The 20,380-nt window shown below is 44.6% G+C and overlaps 1 protein-coding gene across 17 annotated transcripts in view; it reads left to right on the top strand.

Moving 5' to 3' along the window:
- The window catches only part of SVIL (supervillin), a 214,635-nt gene that overhangs the window by 134,555 nt on the left and 59,700 nt on the right, over positions 1-20,380 (top strand). For 11 of the 17 annotated variants that reach the window (XM_072955385.1, XM_072955382.1, XM_072955387.1 and 8 more), the window contains 6 exons: positions 1,273-1,330; positions 1,446-1,597; positions 3,955-4,630; positions 16,414-16,494; positions 18,834-19,721; positions 20,079-20,249. In XM_072955385.1, the coding sequence (XP_072811486.1) occupies positions 1,323-1,330; positions 1,446-1,597; positions 3,955-4,630; positions 16,414-16,494; positions 18,834-19,721; positions 20,079-20,249 (1,976 nt within the window). In that variant the 5' untranslated portion in view covers positions 1,273-1,322. Of the gene's footprint in view, positions 1-1,272; positions 1,331-1,445; positions 1,598-3,954; positions 4,631-16,413; positions 16,495-18,833; positions 19,722-20,078; positions 20,250-20,380 lie in introns of those variants that run through there. The other 6 variants (XM_072955391.1, XM_072955396.1, XM_072955392.1 and 3 more) reach the window with 5 other exon arrangements.

Here is a 20,380-nt window from a genome sequence, read left to right as displayed (position 1 = left end):
AGTTGATTTACGATGTTGTGTTAATTGCAGGTGTACAGCATAGTGATTCAGTTATACGTGCACATATATATACATATTCTTTTTCATTTCAAGTTACTACAAGCCATTGCATAGAGTTCCCTGTGCTGCACAGGAGGACCTTGTTTATTCTGTACAGAGTAGTTTGTATCTGCCAATCCCAAGCATGTGTGGTTTTGACATTACTAAAAATGACCATTTAAAAAAATAAAATGGAAATTGAAGCAGTTGAAAATTAAATTCCATGCATTCCTCCCCTCTCCTTTGAGTTTCTTCTTTGACTCAGCATTTGAAATGTTTCGTGGGCCCCAGGTCTGTCACAGCCCGCCCCTCTTCCCGGGTCCTCAGTGGGAACCACTCAGATGAGCCCTTGTGAATTCACATAATTGAGGAGGAGGCGAGAAGAGCGACCTTTGCTCTCTACCAACTGTGGCCACGACTCCAAAGAAACAATTGTTTGTCACCTGAGTAATATCCTTGTAGTCAGTGTCACGTGAGACCCTCCCAACGTCAGCGAAACATTTCTCTGGTCTTGCAGTGTCATCAGGAGAGTAAGGGATGGTAACCTTATCCATCATCCACCTAAATTTTAGCCGGGAAACAGATGTTAACATTTCCTTCCAGTGGAAGCCTGTAAGGGGAGGCAGAGGAACTATGTTCCTGTAAAGCGCAGGTGATCAAGGTGTGTACGTTACCTACCGTTAGAAACACGGTCAGGTAGTTACAGACATTTGCAGGGTCAGGGATCAGTGAGGTTGGAGTGGGGTGAGTCCTGGTTGGGATAGTTTGCTGATGGGCATACGAGGTTCATAATACTTTCCTCTCTACTTTTGCAAATGTCTGAAGTTTTGCATAATGGAAAACTTAAAATACTTTGTGAAATCCAATAAAAATTAAAAATAGTGAGGCTACTGCTTGCTGGAGAGCTTTTACTAGTGAGGCTTCCTCTGACAACCCGGATGAGATAAAACTCCCTCCTGTTACTCCATCCTTTATTCTCATGGTCTTACTTCTTGGACCAACCTGTGATGCCTTTGTGTGTGTGTGTGTGTGTGTACACACTCACTTGGCGTCTGCCTCGCCTGTTATAAGACAGTCTCCGGGAAGGCAGGAGTGGTGTCGACTTTGTCCATCACTTATTGCACGGGAGCCACAGACAGAAATATGAGTTCAGTAAATGTGCATCACATGGACGACTGAAATGAATGCATGACGACTCAACCCTGGACTTTGTTCCCTTTTGTTTTATTTCAGTTGCAGAATTAAGAAAAATCTTTGAACCAAAGAGGAAAGAATTTTTAGAAATGAAAAGGTAAGATGTCTGTTGCACCTGATTCGGAAGCAGGAGGGCTGGGCAAAGTCACGTGCGGTGTTCCTTTAGGACCCGTGTCCCTTGCTTACCCCGCCTTTGTCGGTGTCTCGCACAGAAAAGAAAGAATCGCCAGGCGCTTAGAAGGAATTGAGACCGACACCCAGCCCATCCTCTTGCAGAGCTGCACCGGGTTAGTGACTCACCGCCTGCTGGAGGAAGACACCCCCAGATACACGCGTGCCACGGACCCGGCCAGCCCGCGCATCGGTGAGCACAGCCTGCTGGCCCCTCAGACTTTTAGATCTAGCGCTGTTGGCAAGTGAGATATTCCCCAAAGAGTGAATGGTGTAGGTGTCATTTTTATTAAATGTGTATATTTGTTAAAAACCAGCACTCCCAGCCATGGGCTGCTCCGCCATGGCTCCTGGGTGTGGTCCTCCGGTGTCACAGCGTGAGGAGTGATCCCGCTTTGGGGTACCTGATGATCAGTCCTTTCTCCCCCTTAGCCTGGGACCCTTCAAGGCAGGAACTCTGTTTCTCTCTTGGTACTGTTGGGGCCCCAGCTGTCAGACATCCTCAGGTTTGTTTGGTAAAAGGCTGACTGAGACATATGTCTCTTATAATAGGTTTAAAAGGAAAGCCCAGACGCCCGGCACAGGGCTCGGCAGGGAGTGTAAAGAGCAGAGCTGGACCTTGAATGTTGAGGGTTCCTACTCTACGTGTGAATGCAGCAGACACCCTGTTGAAATTATTGTAATATATGTAATTTTAAATGCACTGGGTATTCGTTTCATATTAAACAGCATGTCACACGTGACAGCTTTTCCTTGATTGCTCAGTCATTGGTATGGGCTCCAATAGTCAAGGTGACCTTGGAGAGGATGGCACATCTGGCTGGTCCTCCGGCCCTGTTCCTGGCCCTGCAGCTCTCTGCTGCTGCTTCCGATAGTCAGTGTTTTCTTGTTTCTTCCTCAGAGAGGGCTGTTGGTCTCACTGCATGCTGTGATAAGGTCACCTATCTCTAGAGTTTCTCATCTTCAGAAAACTAAAGAACTCGGTTTTCTTTTAATTGCATACATGAAGAATGAAGAATAAACAGAGTACCAAAATTTATGGCCAGAAGTAAACCCAAGTATATGTAAAACGTTAATCTGTTCATCATGTGATAATTTAAGCATCACATGTTAGTAAGAATTACTTCATAAACTGTGAGAGCTGGGGGAGGAGCTGTGTCCCCTCCTCACTACATCTTAAACACAAAAATAAAGTCCAGTTAATCACCTGATCAATTTTAAGAGAATAATTACAAGCATGAATACAGAGGTGAATATTTAATTCCAGTTGAATGGACAAGGACTTTCAAAACACAGAAACAGCTGCCGAAATCGCTAGTGGCCAGATCAGTGACAATTAACATTTGTACTTCAAGGAGAATCTTACACAGACTTCACGAAAAATTAAGGAAGTTTGAAAATATTCATGAAGAAGATAAAGAGCTCATATTCCTGTAAAATTTTAGGCAAACCAATAAAAATGACACTATGAATCAGTAGAATATAGAACAGTAAGCTTGACCAGAGAAGGAAAGGATAATACAAGTGGCTAATAAATTGAGAAATGCACATTCCCTTTTTCTAGTAAGAAGGGCAAATTTTAAAATTAATACTCAGTGTTTGTGAGAGAACATACATTGCAGATTCGAGTGTAAATTGATGCAGACTTTATAGAAATTAATTTGATAGTCTGGTGTCTTAGAATGATACATCTATTGATAAAGCAATTCTACTTTCACACTTCTGTCTATTGTAAGTAGCAAATCAGACTGATTAAAAGTCAGAAGCAACTTAAATGCTCAGAAATACAATAAGAGTTTAATTATAGAATGCCTGCTGGATGGAATATTATGAAGCCTTAAAACAATGATGTCTTCAAAATAAGATTTCCAGATTTAGGAAAATGTTTTCTATAGAATATTCATGCTATATCAAACATGAATTGTTTTATACAGAAAAAAAGAAATCATTTATATAAAAGACTAGAAGGACTATAGAAAAGTTTAGCAAATTATCAGTTTATTTATTACTGGCTATTATCTATTTGTGATTATTGGTGATTTGAGGGTTAACCTTCCTTGCTTTCATTGTAGACATTTTCTACATCAAGCATGCATAGTATAATCAGAAAAAGCCACTTCTGGTAAAAAACAAAAAACCCAGCTGCTGCCTGGTGGAAATTGACATGAGCCATTATTGTTATGGTTACTATCAGATCCCAGGAAACCGCAATCCATCATTTGTCAGATTGTAGCAGTTCCAATATCTGTTATCTCTTTTAGAGGACTCTGAACCCATCCTCTGGCCTCACATGTGAAACATTAAAATGCGAAAGCAAAAAAAACAGTAAATAAACAAGGGGAAGTGGTCCTGAGCAAGACTGAGGGCTGTCGGGATTGAGCTTTATGTGAGGCCACACTTGATGTGAGCGTCACTGCCTTCCCGTGTTTCACTGCAGCATCCTGGGTAAATCAGCTCTGCCACTCACCGCCCATGGTGTGCAGAATAGAATATACTACATATGTGTCTTTGCTTGAAATCTGCACGTGTGACTTCTGTGATTCCTTGTAGGCCGATCAAATGAAGAGGAAGAAACTTCTGATTCTTCGTTAGAAAAGCAGACTCGATCCAAACACGCCCCGGACCCCCCGGGCGTCCATGGCGACGCCCCCTGCGGTTCAGGGATCATGGACACCCAGAGCCTTGAGTCCAAAGCCGAACGAATCGCAAGGTACAAAGCAGAGAGGAGGCGGCAGCTGGCAGAGAAGTATGGGCTCACTCTGGACCCGGAGGTGGACGCCAAGCCTCCATCCCGGTACACCAAGGCCAGGAAGGACCCCGAGGCCATTGAGAAAAGGGGAGGAAAAAGTGACCGATCAGCCGAGTCAAGCAAAGATTTGGGCTCTTCCTACTCCAGGACTGAGATCCCAGGGCTCAGGACCAGTGTAGCCGAGTCCAAGGACTATGCCCTCCACCGGGGTGATGGGGTTTCCGACACAGAGGTGCTGCTCAATGTAGAAAACCAAAGACGAGGTCAGGAGCCCAGTGCCGCTGGGCCAGCCCGAGACCTGCTTCCCCCGGGGGAGAGCTCCTCATCCTTCTCATTCTCTGGGCGAGACAGTGCCCTCAGCGAAGTGCCAAGGTCCCCAAAGCAAATGCACAGCGTGCCCATCCCATCGCCGGGGCAGCCGGCCTCCCCCAGCCCCTCCACTGGTGACCTGGCGCTCCCTGCCGAGGCTCGACCCAGGTAAGCCCACCTTCCTCCTGCACAGATCCCCGCTGACCCGCAGATGCCCGCATCGCCTCTGCCACACTGCCGTGTCTGTGATCTGGGGTCCCTGGCATTCCCTGGAGGTCTGTGCTCACCACAGAAATAACATGATACATGATTTCTTAATTTCCATTCTGTCAAAACAGGTTCTGTGGAAGCAGGGAGCCTCGCGTTCATTTGTCCGTCCTTCCGTTCTTTCTTTTCATTCTTTCTTTTCTTTCTCTTTCTTTCCTTCTTTCTTTCGATATGTTCTTTTTTTAACGAATAAACTGAACAGGTGTCACGGGGACACGCCTTCATGGAAGCCTCACTTCAGGACCCTTCTTCTGACTGTGGTTCTCAGCTGCCTTTACCAACCGTCTTTTTCTTTCTTTGTTTCTCTGTGATCATACCCAGGACTTTGGGGTGGTTGTTTTTGTTGCTGTCATTTAAAAAGCACAAAACAGGACATTACTGACACTGTCCAGTGAGTCTCAGTTTAGGGTGTGAAGACTGACTGCAGTGTATGCCGAATTTAACTGCAGCATATAGTTATGTATGTATATTGACACACTAAGAAAACTGCTGTGTTTAAGAGTGCCTCGCTGGAAATCCTAGCCAGTAGGAGAAATCCCTGTGTCATAGGATCAACCTATGGAGAACCAGAAAAGGGGTAAAACCATAAAGTCAGATGCCAGAAGAGAATATGTGTTTTTTCCTTAGTTTAAACATCTCAATTTAAATCTAATTTAAATATTTAAATCTAATTTAAATACCGATTTGAATTTGATTTGAATATCTAAATTTAACTTAAACTTCAGTTAAATTTAGATATTCAAATCTAATAGGTATGATAACCATATTTAAAATGCAATTTACTGAAACAGCCTACTTTATGGTTTAGGGTAATCCTCTAGGCAGATTCCTAAGTGCATTTTTCAGTTCAAACAAGCATTAGTTTCGCAGGTGGATTGAGGAGGGATGAGAACCTGAGATCAAGCAAATTTATCCGGGACAGAGAAAGATGTTGAAAAATATTCCTGTTTATTCCACCCGGGGACAGAGCAGGAGATACGGTCATCTTCACATGGCAGTAACACATCTAGAACAGCTCATTTTAGTTATTGGAGTTTATTGACCTGAAAACCTGTCACCGCTTGCTTCCACACTAAAATATTTAGAGATGTTAGCTTCTAAGAGAATGAAACGGTATGGGTGCTGAGATTGTACTGTGAAGGTCTTTGTTCAGCCTTTGCACTTAACTGCTTGAAATGTAGGGACCCGTTGTCTTATATTTTGAAACAGAAGTCTGTTGTTTGGGAAATTTGCATTTCACAGTAAAAAACAGTGTTCTTGGGTTAGTTTCTCTCTATCAAAGCAAACTCTTCACGTGCTATGTGAGCAGGACAAAGAAACCTACCATTACAATTTACAGAGAAAATTAGAGGCTGACAGTTACATGGGTTGAGAAATAATAAGGAATCCAATTTCTGATTGCCATATCATGAAAACTGTTCTTATGGGGTCTCGGCTAATCATCTCGATCACGGATAATAGATTCTTAATGAGATTTTGAAGCAGTTGTAATAATAATTGAAACTTTTTTGAGATATTCCAGGTAAAACGATAGGATACTTCAGAGCTTTGTGTGAGTTTCAATCTCAATATTCAAAAATATAACTTGTAAGCTTAGGAACCCATTTCTTTCTAGGTTATTTGAAGAGGCATATCACCTTAGACGTTTTCATAAACCTAGCCTTAACCTCACAGTGCCTTCATTTCATGGAAGAAAGACTTAAAAGAATTCGGTAATCATAGAGGAGTTCTTAAGGAGGCATATAATTTAATGTTTTGAAGCCACTCAAGGTGTACAATTCTATGATTACAGGCAAAGAAACACAAGTAATTGTGTGTGTGTGTGTGTGTTTGTATATATATATATATATATATATATATATATATATATATATATATATATAGATGGAAAATACCTGAGATATATTTACATTAAAAAGGATGTAAAATAATGTGTGACAGGTGTGACATTAAAATAGCGTTGGGACTTATTTTGCAACAACTCCATTTGTTCAGCTTGTAAAGACAGACTTAAATGGATTCACATCCTGCTAGTTTTCCTTTCTCTAGAGCCAGGGAATTCAGGTGTCAGAAGGCTGGCTGACTTCCATGTGGGGAGAAGAAAGATAAGAAAATACTTTGTGAACCAAAAACAGTAGCTAAAGAAACCTCAGTGACCCAGGAACCATTAGTGAAAATAAGATGTCATCTGGTATGGAAATAAGTAACCGGAAAGCTTAGAAGGTGAAGGAGGGACCCCCCAAAGCATCTGCAAATAACTAAACGATTTAGTACCACCTTTACCTGTGCATCTGCTCCGTCCCTGAAATGGAATATTTTTCTCACCGTTTCCCTTTGTGTTCATGCCCTCGTGCTGCCGGGGGTTTTGGCTCTTCCTCTCTGAATTAACTCATTCTCATTTCATCATTTCATTTTGTGCGCACTAGAAAGAGGCTGTTTTTGTTTCATTAATGAAATATGAATGCATCACTCTCATGAATAGAACATCAAGAGACTGCCTGTGGTGTCCTAAAAATTCAGATGTGAGTCAGATATCCAAGTGCATAGTTTTTGTATGTTCTGGTATATGCTAACGCAGAAATATATGTGCACACTAAACAGTCATGGGTTCTAACACTGTACCAGGCTCTTTTTAAGCATTATAAGCTCCATAACAGTCCTTAGGGCAATATTTAGCTGGATAATAAACTTAATTTAGAATTATGTAATAATCAGTTTATATGATAAAGAAGATATGTATGTATATGTTATGTATGTATGTATGTTAGTTACAGGGTCTTTAGTTCAGAAATCCTGTTGTTTGAGAATTCAGGTGAGCCCATTGCTCTGTAGCTAAATAAGAATATACCTAGTAGGGGAGGGGATAGCTCAGTGGTAGAGCACCTGCTTAGCCTGCACGAGGTCCTGGGTTCCATCCCCAGTACCTCAACTGAAAAATAAGTAAACCTAATTACGCCCCCCCAAAAAAATTTTTTAATTAAAAAAGAAAGAATATACCCAGTAACAAAATAGAGCCTAAAGCACCTCTCAGCCACCATTCCCCCATTCTGCCAAATCCCCTGTAAATTCGGAATTTCAGAAATTGTGTTTTCTGAAGAGGTGGTGTTACTGGTATGAACCATTCTTTGCTAATTCGGCTGCTGTAAATTTTAGAATAAAATTCAAAGGGATTGGGGGTCCATGTATTATTATTCAAAAATTTTAAAGTCTGAGCTCTATTAGAAATCCTAAATTCAAGGCTCTTGTTGAATGTGCTACTTGGTGCCTCCCTTAATACCAAAAACAAACAAAAAAACGCACCATCTTGGTTACTTCTGTGAGTGGAGAGACGCGTTCACCACCCCTAGCCCCACATCCACTTCAACTTTCTCCACGGCTGTCAAGAACAGAGTCACCCCTAATTTCCTAGTGGTGATCCTTGCTAGAAAACCTTCATTTGCTTGCTTGTTTATTCGTTCGTCTGTTTGTTTTTATTTCTCTACTGCCATCCCCACCATGCCTCCTCCCACGTAGCAAATTGTATCATTTGTGGCCAGGAAATGATGGTTTTGGTTCCATTCACGCAGATCTGTTCCTGACGTTTGGCGGGGGCAGCTGCCATCGGTCAGTGATGCTTTGGGTGGGGCTTCCCCTGCACCAGAGAGCCCTGCATCGGCTCAGGAAGGTAGACCAGGGCACCCTCCAGGACGAACCATCCCCGCAGCACCGTGACGCACAGACTCCCGCCAACTAGGAAGGAAGGGGGGTTATGCTCCAGTCTCATCCTTTATTTCCGATTGTTAGCTCATCTCCCAGTGAGAAGTTTGCTTCTAAAATCCATCTCTAGAGCCTCAAGCTCAATGTTTTAATTAGAGAGATGCTGAGGGGGGTAACTGCCTCTTGACCGTCCGCATTCCTGTGTCAGCTCCTGTCTCTCCCACAGCAGGAAGGTTCCCAACACACACTCCACGTCTGGCAGACTCTCATGGGAACACATCTCACGATGTCCTCTCTAAAGAGACCGCTGGGTGCTTCTCACCCATCTCTTCTCTCACTGGCACCAAATCACTTTCGCCTTTCAGCCCCTGTGGCCCCAGACGTCACTCCTTGCCCTGCTCGACCAGCTTTGGGCTTTCAATGTATGGTTAATTCAGTCCCATTTTGTTTTCCCCGTTTTATTCTGTTTTCACGAGCAAGTATCGAGTTCTGTCCATTGAATGGAATAAGGCTGTGTCACCCAAAACACTAGCTGGGATGTCCTAAAAAGTCAAACGTCTGCCAACTTTTCAGTGTAAACTTTTACCCCGTGCGTGTGCCTTTGCTCAATCAGTCATTCACCCTGCGTGTGTACAAAGCAAATCCTTAGTGGTTTCTCCCAACAAGCAGCAGTCAGCAAATCAACTGTTAATTCTAATGAGATTGCTGAAGTTAATAGCCGTTCTTCTTAAGCTGAATAATGTTTTATAATTAGGAGCGGTTATATAATTGAGCCGGACACCCACAGGGTGAAACTGTGCTGGATTTGACTTCGCTTTGGTGGCGGGAAGGACTTTTTTGTCTGTTAACTCTTAGGGGTTATAGGGAGTTAAAGCCTGTCATTATATACTGAGGAATACAAACCCGGAGCGGCTCCTGTCCTCTGTGACAGCTTAGGGGGAGTTCTTATTTCCTGTGATGTAATTCTCTGCCAGTCGGTCGCTGCGTCATAAGAAAGTTCTCTTACACTCGAGGTCCGCATCATAAGAAATTCTGTTACACTCGAGGTCCACAGTAACTCTGTAGCCTCCACCCTAGGGAGAGTTGGCTTACCACGGGACCCCACAAAATAGATACTCTATGTTAAAGAATTTTAAAGTCTTAGAACCAGAAGTAACCCTGGAGAATAATTTAAAAATCTTTTATACATGGGAAAAAAGCCCTAAGGATGGAAGAATTTAAGTAACTGGATTAAGACCATATAGCTGCGTCCATATCCATCATCCATCTTGTCGGTCCCTCAAGGTCCCTGAATCCATCAGAGTTCTTTCCATGACACGCCATTTCTGTTCTTCATGTCAGTTCCATTTTCCATCATAGTGGAAAGGAGAGTTTGCTGGGTTTGCCCTTTGAAGGTCAGAAACTTCAGGAAAGATGATCAGGGGTGTTATAGAAACAGTTGCTGTGATTCACATAAAATATTTAAAAACCTCATCATCATAAACAAAATGAAAACTTTTCGTCCGGGAGGACTCAGACTCAGTAGGCATCCGTCCACCTACGCATCCCTCAGAGGTCTCCGTTTAGGGTTCATTTCAGCGCTGAGGTAGTTTAGACCTTCATTCAAAAAAAAACTGTATCGTGCCAGACACTGTGTTCCAGGGTGGGCACATTTTTTTTTTAAGTATGAGAAATGACAACAACACAGTGGGGGTAAATAAGGTTACAGAAGCTCAGATTGGGTGCTGTGGAAACACCAAGATGGGGTATGAATTCTTCCTGCCTTGAAGAGGTGGTCATAATTGGACCAAGTCCTTAAGGATGTGGTGAGTTTGCCAGACATGGAGGGGAGGCTACTCCAGGCAAAAAGGCACAGACTTCCAGTGTTGACATAGAAGGAGGGGATGGGATGGGGAGAGAGAGAGCTGGGTGGGGGACCCACTGTGGAGCTCCCCTACGACAGGGCATTTGGGAAGTGCCTGAAGGATTTCAAAGCATAGCTGATTGGGTGTGTCCTTTAGAAAGAGCACCCTGGAGGGTTTCTTCTGAAGGAGAGTTGACTCCCATCAGGGAGATCATGAAAGATGTGGCTGAAGACGTGAGATGCTGAGGCCTCTGGTTCCATGTTGGGGCTTGTCATTCACTCCATCCTATTTGGCATTTCTTTAGATGATCTGAGAGACAGCGATGATCAGGTGACGGGATTTCTGGAGGAGGGATTGTAAATGAATTTGATGGTAGAACAAGAGAGGGCAGGGAGGGAGGGGGAGAGAGCAAGGAAGAGAGACCAGGAGCATGGACACAAGAGAGCACGTGTACTTGGAAGAATGGTTGGAAACTAACAAGATGAAATTTAATAAAACCCTGTATTTAGAAGGGGAAAAAAAATCAGTGTAACAAGTTCAGGGTTGGGGAAACAGCAGTTCATGGGAAACAGACCTAGGAGCTTTAGTTGACAGTAAGCTCTTTATGTGACTGCCAAAAGGGCCAGTCCAGTAATGAAGGTGAACGGTTCATAGCACAGGTAATGCTGGTTCACCTGTGTTCTCCAGTGGTCAGAGCATATCTGGGCAGCTCATTCTAATCGGGCTGTTGGCCAAGGAGAGCACGTTCAGAGAGCCCACCTTCCCATCTGCCCTGCTTTGCTGACCTTTCCAAGTTTGCACGGACGCCTCTCCCTGTCTTAATAGAAACGCAAAGGCAGCTCCACCTGCACCTCATGTCTCAGGAGGAAGGACATTTAAATGCCCAGCACCTGCAGCAAAGCCGACACACCTTAAAAAGGGTTTTAGCAATTTTGTCAGCTTCCCCCCAAACATGGCGCCATGAATTTGGTAGTAAGCCAAGGCATGAGATTGGTAAGGATGATCTCAGTGACAGCACTACTTTAGCAGAAGCCTCACAGGGAGGGTCGGTACCTTGTCTTGGTCATTTCCCTGCCTCCTCCCCTGCCACTGCCCGGCACCTAGCACGTCCTGAGGGACTCAGTAGGTCGTTCCTGAATGAATGTTCTGTTGTTTCCTGTGTAAAGCTCTAGAAGCTAGAACAGTGCCGTCTGCGATAGCCAGTCTGCACCCACCAACCTCTAAGGGACTTGTACAGGAATGGGAGTCAGGGGTCATTTCTTTCATCAAGAAAGTCACGCTGGGAAGAAAATGTCCCTGAACTAAGCAGCAGGCTCAGGGATGATCATTTTCCTTCTGCTATGCGGCCTTTGTCTAAATGGGGACCAGTGACCCCACGCAGCAGAACCTGTTTGTACAGCAAGGCTCCTTCCACTTTGTCCGGGGCTGGAACTCTTGCAGCTGGCTTAGTCCGTGTGCTCACAAATGCCGTTCAGCTACGAGTGGGGATCGTGGTAAGTGAGCAAAATAAAGCCACTGGCTGCCTTGGGGCCTTGTGAGCTCGGTCTCCAGCCCTGAAAACCTGGTTCTAGGCTTGGTCACGACTAAGGCATTACTTGGTTATGTTACTTCGTTAGAATCCAAGCAGGAGACATGGAAACCCAAATCCAGGTGGGAACAGGAAACTCCATCCCCTTTGGAAGGCCAGCCACCGCAGCCCCTCCCAAGACTCCGGCCCTTCCCTCCAGCAGCCCCGTCCTTCTGCACACGCCTTCCACCCTCACCCTTTTTTAGCCAAGATGGCAGCATTTAGGTCTTTGGTACTGAGGTTGGCTCTGAGGGAGCCCAGAAGAGACTGATTAGCTCATGTTTATCTTGCTCCTGCTCAGAGGAGACTCCACGTCTACCTTTTGATTACTCAAGACAGCTTCACTGTCTCATCCAACAGTGATGTATTTTTAAATTGAGGTATCGTTGACATCCAAATGCACATAGTATTTTAAGGCTGCCAGTTGGCGAGTTTGGGGAAATGTGTAACTGTTAACCCCGTCAAGAGAGAAAAGGTTTCCATCACCGCTGTGCTCTCCGGCCCCCACGCTGATAATTAACTTCGTTTGCAAGGGCCTCCCTTAGCTCTCGTGGCCTGGTTATCATATGTTCAACTCATTATGTTCATATGAAACGGATCCTCCCGCTGTTCACATTTTCAACCAAGCCTTCATTATTAAAAAGATAGTTAGGCATAACATTAGCATTAAGGGACACTGCATAAAATAACAGGATCTATGCAAGGCTTAAAAAATAGAGAGCGGGGGAGGGTAGAGCTCAGTCATAGAGCATGTACTTAGCATTCACAGGGTCCCGGGTTCGAACCCCAGTGCCTCCATTAAAAAATAAATAAATAAACCTAATTACCTACCCTCTTAAAAACAAAAGAGAGAGAGGAAGAAACTCAAGGCCACCATCCAGATGTGCTTTTTTTTTCATATTTTAAAACATTCACCTGCTGTTATTACATCTTCAGAACAATCCCACTGAGCCCCAGAAATCAAATATGTACTTTCATGAATGATGGATCTTTTCCCTGGAGACTGGGCATCCCCCGAGCCCCCTGCAGTATCATAAGCAGACTGTGCTCCGTGGTGGAACTTTTGATCCTGAACTCCCATGTTCCATAATTCTGTGCTTCAGTTCACCATTTTGGGGAGCCGAGGCATGCATTTAATCAGAAGAAGACATGGGGGGTTGCTATTTGATGTCCAGCTAAGGTTAGGAAAGCCTCTCTGATGATAGCTGAGCAGAGACCTACGTAAAGAGGCTGCAGGCCAGGCCGCTGTGGGGTTGGGTGGGTGGGCCCGGGCAGAAGCAGCCCCTGCCAGGGCCTGAGTGCACACCATGTGCGGAGTGTTTGAGGAGACCTCCAGTCACCAGTGGGGTGGGAGCCTGGCGCAGGGGAGTGATGGGGTGACATGGTGAGACAGGTGGGGTGGGGTGGGCAGGTCAGGGAGGGCCCATAGCCCTCCAGGAGGGTTTGGGTTTCGCTCTAGGTGATGTGTGGAGCCCTATAAGGGGTTCGAAGGAATGAATGCCCAATCTGCCTTCCATTTTAGGGTAATTACTCTGGCAGCTGAGCCTGTAGGCGGGCAAGTGTGAGAACAGTAGTTAAGAGGTCCTCTCAGTCACCGCGGTGAGAGAGGGTGGTGGCCTGAACTAGCTTCATGGCTGCAGAGGCAGTGACAAGAGGTTATCTTCTGAAGGTGACCAATAGGATTTGCTGACAACTTAGATGTGAAGTAAGAGGGAAACAGAAGAGTCAAAGGTGAGTCTGAGTGTTCCGGCAGGGAGGCTCAGAGCAGGGCGTTGCCATTTGCTGAAACAGGGAAGACTCCACTACCATTTGGGTTTGGAGGGAAACCGCGAGTTCATGTTTTGGACACGTCAGATTGAAGATGGCTGTTGAGTAGCCAGCTGAACCCAAGAGACTGAATTCACAGGGGAGATGGGAGTGGAGAGGAACACTGGAGGCTGGCCAGCCTGGGAGTGAAAGCTGGATGCGGTCACCACGGCCTGGACTGTTGGGGTGGGGGGCCGCGAGGCCCCCTGAGCCTAGAGGTGCAGGCGGTGAGGCGGAATCCACAAGGCAGGTGAGGAGTGAAGTAGAAGGCAGGTGAAGGGAGGGACCATGTGTCAAGTGCTCCTGTGGGTGAGAAAGAGAAAGGCCAAGAGCCAACCACAGTCCACGATGGAGCGCAGACGATGTGCGCAGGACAGCCTTGTGGGCAGTAAATGTTCAGTTCAGTTTAGATCTCTCCCCACCCTCCCTCACTTTTTTCTGAATTTGATGGGAGAAAACTTCACCCCATAAGTGCCTTAGCCAATCTCCAGGGCCTTGAAAATCTTACTTTGAGAAATACTGTTCTGAATCCCTCCTGCTTTAAATTGAGTGAAGACAAACCCTCTTTTTTAATTTTTCCTTCCACTTTTATTGAGATGCAATTGACATTCAGGCTGCGTGAGTTTCAGGTGGCCAGCATGATGATGTGACTTACATACATCGTGAAACAATGACCACAATAAGTTTCGTGAACATCCACCATCTCATAGATACAAAATCAAAGAAACAGAAGACAAATATTTTAACTTCGTGATGAGCACTCTTAGGATTGACTCTCTCACCTTTCATATACAATGCAGAGCAGTGTTAATTATATTTACCATGTTGTACGTGACATCCCAGTCCTTATTTATCTTATAACTGGCCTAATAATTGTTTACGGTGATACTGACCAAGGTTTATTCTGATCAATGAAGGTCACATTCAGAAAGTTGTACAGCGTATGTCACAGTTCACAAAGCAGTCTGTCATACAAAATGCATCTGAACCATGAAATAACTCTGATGTAGGCATGTGAGTTATATTAACTGATGGTTTTCAAAAGCAAGCATCCATTCTCTTTTCTCCCCCTATATCCTGAGCCACATCGACTGCTTCCTTTCTTAGATGCAGAGGATGTGCCAATTCCTGTGTTTAAGTAAATGTCAAAAAATTAAACCCTTGATAGTTGGAAATAAAATGGCTTCCCAGACAGCCGAAGTTTTTATCTACCACGGGCCAACTAGCTGTAACACTGGAGAGAGGTTTGGGTGTGGGAAGACTAGAGAAACAGAAGTCCAGGCCTAATTACAGCAGATTCTGGTGGTCACAGAAAGATGTACACTGGTGGTGACCGACAGGCTCTTCTTGCCTCTTAGCTTGAATCAAAACTCAAATTAAAATGACTTCAGAAAATTAAGATAATTTGACTATAATTACTATTCTACTCTTTTGGAGATTACTTTGATCTGAAATGTGTTTCCAGCCTGGTAGTGAGGAACTCTTACGGGTAGCTTGGTGCAGTTTTGAGCTGGTAAACATTTTAAGTAGCATGTAGAATTTCCCCATTTTCTTTCTGCATTGTACGAGGGCGGTAGTTTGAGCTTTCTGCCCATGCCTTGCTTTACATAGTTAATCGCAAGGTTCTCCTTGCCTGTGGTTTCCTTCTAAAATATCTTCAGCCTGGCGTTATTGCTCTGTCACATTCGACCTTTGCGCATTGAGGAATCAATGTGTAAATCGCGTATTATCTTGCCTAGCATCGTGTAAGGTTTTTAACGACCGGCATGATGCCTGATTCACCTTTGCTCCTTCTCAGAGCTCAGCTTTGTGCGTTGTACATAGTTAGAACTGAATAAACATTCACTGAATGGACTTGAATTAGTCTTTGATAACTGTTATGTTGGCTGCATTATTCAGTGATAGAGAAGGAAAATGTATAATAGCAATTAAAGAGATGATCTTATTAAATTCTTTTTATTTATTACCTTTATTTGATATGTATTGTTTTGCATGAACACTATTTTTTTTGCGTCCTTTTTTTTTTATTGAAGTCTAGTCAGTTTACAATGTTGTGTCGATTTCTGGTGTATAGCATAATGTTTTAGTCATACATATACATACGTATATTCGTTTTCGTATTCTTTTTCATTCTAGATTACTGTAAGATATTGAATATAGCTCCCTGTGCTCTACAGAAGAAACTTGCTGTTTGTCTATTTTATATATAGTAGTTAGTATCTGCAAATCTCAAACTTGCAATTTATCCCTATCTAAAACAAAAAAGACACAATGAATTTATTTACAAAACAGAAACAGACTCACAGACATAGAAACCAAACTTAAGGTTACCAACGGGGAAAGGAGGTAGGAAAGGATAAATGGACACTATTTTTATATTTGGCTATTTACCAGTGTACCTTAACAGAACTTAGAGATGATACATTAATTTATATTTTTTATCCAACTTCTTCCAAGAGAATTGTCTGGTATTTGTGGGCTGAGTGTGACCATAACAGGCTCCTGATTCTTTCAGATTACCCAAAAAACACTTTATTTGGTGGCTTTAGATATATTTATTCTACCTCTTGATTTCAGTAGCAAACTAAACACCCTGGAAATTCCATGAAACGAATATCAATCCCATGACAAAATATATTTCAACATTTTTCCAAAGCCAGGATTATTCTGTACTCAACAAAACTCAGCCTTGAGGGTTTTCAATGATAATAATTCTGTGTTAACATTGTGACAGACGTCACCTAAAGTTTTGTTTTTTTTGTACACAATAGTACCGGGAAACCCAAGCATGAGTGGTTTCTCCAGAAAGATTCCGAAGGGGACACACCTTCACTTATCAACTGGCCTTCCAGGTACCCCCCCCCCCCCCGAGCTGCAGCTCTGGGCTTGCGTTTACTGAGTGCATCTCCCGTCCTGCATGTCACCAACACTAACCCTCCTTTGCCTTCTTTTCAGTGGCAGTAACTTCAAAGTCATGTGTTCAAAAGGGGCTGCTGGCAGTTACTTTCCTAGCATTTGCTTTTCTCCTTAATTGCCCTAATCCTTGCTAATAGTATCTCCCTTTGCTTCTCTTTTTTAAAATCATTTGACCAGACCCCTTGCTCTTCTCCTTTCTCACCTCTCACCTTCTGCCAGGAGGGGGCAGTAGTGAGGGCATAACCGGCATCTCTTGGCTGTGCTCCAGAGTCAGGCTAACCAGCTAGTGTCCCATCTTGTCAGCAGCCCCCCGCCCAGCACTTCCAGCCTCTTTCTTTCCGTGTTGCCTGCCTCTCAACCAGTAGTTAATTTTCCACTGTTACATTCAGAGCATGTGGTTTTAAACGCAGACAAAAACTCCTGTCATTTCATTTTTAGGGTTGGGGGCAGGGCAAGGCAGGAGGAGTAAGAATGAGCAAGTCACTGGCAGGACAAAGCACCCATCTATTGAGTTTGTAACAGTCACTTTGTTCTTGGCGGAGGACAACATTCAGATTGTCTCTGATTAGAAGGACACATTCCACAGGAGAACTTGAACCACATTTCAGTTGCCTTTTGATTAGCAAAGCTTATAAATATGAAGACCTCCAACACTGGCTAGTCTCTGGGAAAAATAACCACTCAGGATGCTTTTTTCCCCCTGAATTCTTCTTTGATTTTTCTTTAATGAAATATACATTGATATCCTGCATCTGATGTGGAAAAACACGTAGGCGTTTATGTCACATTTAGCAGGGTACATTGTCATTTAAGGAAGTATTCCCTTCCAAAAAGTGACAATCAGAAGCAATTATTTTCGCTGACTAATCTTAAGTAAACGATGATTTTACATTCCCCAAGAAATCAATTTCCCCACTCCAAAAGCATTCTTTATTTTTTTAAAGATTATCCCCAATTAGTAATCCATTCCTAAGCAACTTGAATGGTTTCTCCTTTCTCACTGCGTGATATTTTTTTTTAAAAAGTAAAAACAAAGGCTAGTTTGCACTATTGAATGTTTACTCAGTGCTAAGCACTCAGCCCTGTGATTAGCAGATATCACATTGCATCTTGTCACTATTATTTCCATCTAAAAGGTAAAGCAGCTGGGGAGGTAGGTTACCTGCGAGCACACAGCTCAAACTGGCTGAGTCTTTGAAAAGAGGCCTCCTGGGACCCACAGCCAAAGCTCTTGGCTACTTCGCTTCTGCAGTAATAAGAAAAGGTCGGTAGTTTTTAAAACGGACTTCAGCTTTGCTCTCAGATATTTGAAGAGCTCTAGAAATAACCAGAGCCCTCCCTTTCTTTTTTTTTAACATTTTTTATTGAGTTATAGTCATTTTACAGTGTTGTGTCAAATTCCAGTATAGAGCACAATTTTTCAGTCATACATGAACATGCATATATTCATTGTCACATTTTTTTCGCTGTGAGCTACCGCAAGATCTTGTGTATATTTCCCTGTGCTACACAGTATAATCTTGTTTATTTATAAACCTAGAGCCTAATAGCAGTTCCAGAGGGGAGAAGATACTCAGTGCATTAATTCTTTCAATAAATCTCTTTTCTCTAACCTTCTTCTTAGTGCTGGAGCTGTTGGAAGTAATGATGTCTTAACTGGTCACAGTTTTTTGCTTTTTTTTTTTTTTTTAATGAATGAATGTAGTCTGCTTTGCATGAAAAAGCTTGTGATTAGTTGAGTGCTTGAAAAGAGGTGATGGTGTGTTGTATGTTGAGCTTAATAAAAAATGGTAATAATCACCAATGCTCTGACATTTCCAGGAGACAGTGAAATTACATGTGGTCTCTAGGCAGATATATGCCTGGGAACTCCCTCTGCAGTCTTTATACTGGGCCTGTACATGTGGGAAGCTTACTGATTCATAGCCTAGCCTCCGTGTGCCCTCATGCATACTGGTGGCGCATACTCATGAATTTTTCTGTGGCTTCTGGGTATTCATTTAGTTAAAAGGCATCCATTCTTCCAGGGTAGCATCTGATCCCTCTCAGCCTTACAGAAGGAAGAGTGGGTTTGGCACGACTCAAATGGCAAACGTGTGCACATTTAGAAACTCAACTCAGAATCCTCTATTTGACCAGCAGTAGTGGGTTTCTGAGCTTAACCACCCCCAAGTGCTTTTCTGTCTTCTGGTGATCTGTGATCTGCACACTCATGCTCTCTTCCCCTTAAGCAGTTACTGGACCTTGCAACTGAAATCCTTTTTCTTTCTTAAAGAGTTAAAGTTAGAGAAAAATTGGTGAGAGAGGAGAGCGCTCGCAGCAGCCCTGAACTTGCCTCCGAGTCCTTAACTCAGAGGAGACATCAGCCCGCCCCAGGCCATTACCTGTCCTTTCAGTCAGAAAACTCCGCCTTTGATAGGGTCTCGAGCAGGGTGGCCGGCTCTGCCCGACAGCCCATCCGTGGCTATGTCCAGCCAGCAGACCCCATCCACACCATCACTCTGGTGACCTCGGACACCCCAGAGGACATATCTGAGTGTAGCTGGGCGGAGCCAGCCAGCCACGCTGTCACAATGCCTCCCACGGCGAAGGTTCTAGAAGGTGAGAGACGGGACACCCCTGATCTCCATATTTGTGAAACAAAAGCAGAGGACGAGCTGCTCTTCTCCGAAGCTCTTGAGCAAAGCAGGAAAACGTTTCTGGCTTCAGAGGATCGCGGGCTCGAGAGAAGCCCGGAAGAACCCTCTGGAACCGAGGACTCTGGTAAGCCTGTTATTGGTACCATCACCATGGAAACGCAGAAGGAGCCAGAAAGCCTGGCCTGCCCGCCTCCACCTCAGCACCAGCCCACCGAGAGGATGGGCAGGAGCGAAATGGTGGTGTATGTTCAGAGAGAGGCCGTGTCCCAAGATGCCAGGGTGACGGGTCACAGAAAGGACACACCTGCCAGGAAGCACAAGGTCCTCACCCGCTCCCTGTCCGACTACACGGGCCCCCCTCAGCTCCAGGCCCTGAAGGGCAGGGACCCCGCTTCCAGGGGAGACCCGGAGCCGCAGAGGTCCAAGGCTGAGGTGGAAATGGGCCTGCTGGACACGAAGGTCTCTGTCGCCCAGCTCCGAAACGCGTTCCTGGAGTCAGTCCGAGCCAGCGAGAAACCCGAGCTGTAGGTGATGTTCGCACATCCCTGATGTGGCTCTTGCACGTCCTTGACAGAGTTATTCACCTCTCAACCTGTGTGGTCTGCTGCCTTGAGTCTTAGTGGCTTAGCTCACACATGTGTGCAGGGCAGACTGGCCAGGATCTGGCACCACCACTACCATTCTGCTTTCGCCTACTAATGGGGAGCTGTCGAGTGCTGGGTCTCTGGAATGTTCCACCTCCCGAGATGCATGGTCGAGGCACGTGGTGGGGTTTGGCGGTGTCTGTGCCTTGACTCCCCGAGATACATAAACCTTTGCTTTATCCCCTCTCTCTGTCTCCCCCCACCTTCTGTCCTCCCCTCTCCCTGTGGTTCTAAAAGCCGCTCACGGGTTGAGAGGCCAAGCGAAGGAGCTGGCTTGCCTACCAGTGTGGAACGGGAGAGAGGGGCCCGGAAACCAAGACGCTATTTTTCTCCTGGTGAAAGTAGAAAGACTTCTGAGAGATTTAGAACTCAGCCCGTAACCTCAGCAGAACGAAAGGAATCGGATAGGTAGGCATGTGTATGTGAAGCTCGCTAGTCTAGGAGCTGAACAGAAATCCCCCGGCATTCCTACCGCAGGGGTTGTCCTGAGGCGGTTTTCGTGCGATGCAGTAATGACTGCATCATTCTGCCATCTCAGC

Source organism: Vicugna pacos, chromosome 35 (genome assembly GCF_048564905.1).
Source record: "Vicugna pacos chromosome 35, VicPac4, whole genome shotgun sequence".
Lineage (NCBI taxonomy): Eukaryota > Metazoa > Chordata > Mammalia > Artiodactyla > Camelidae > Vicugna > Vicugna pacos.
This window is presented reverse-complemented; position numbering and strand designations above follow the sequence as displayed.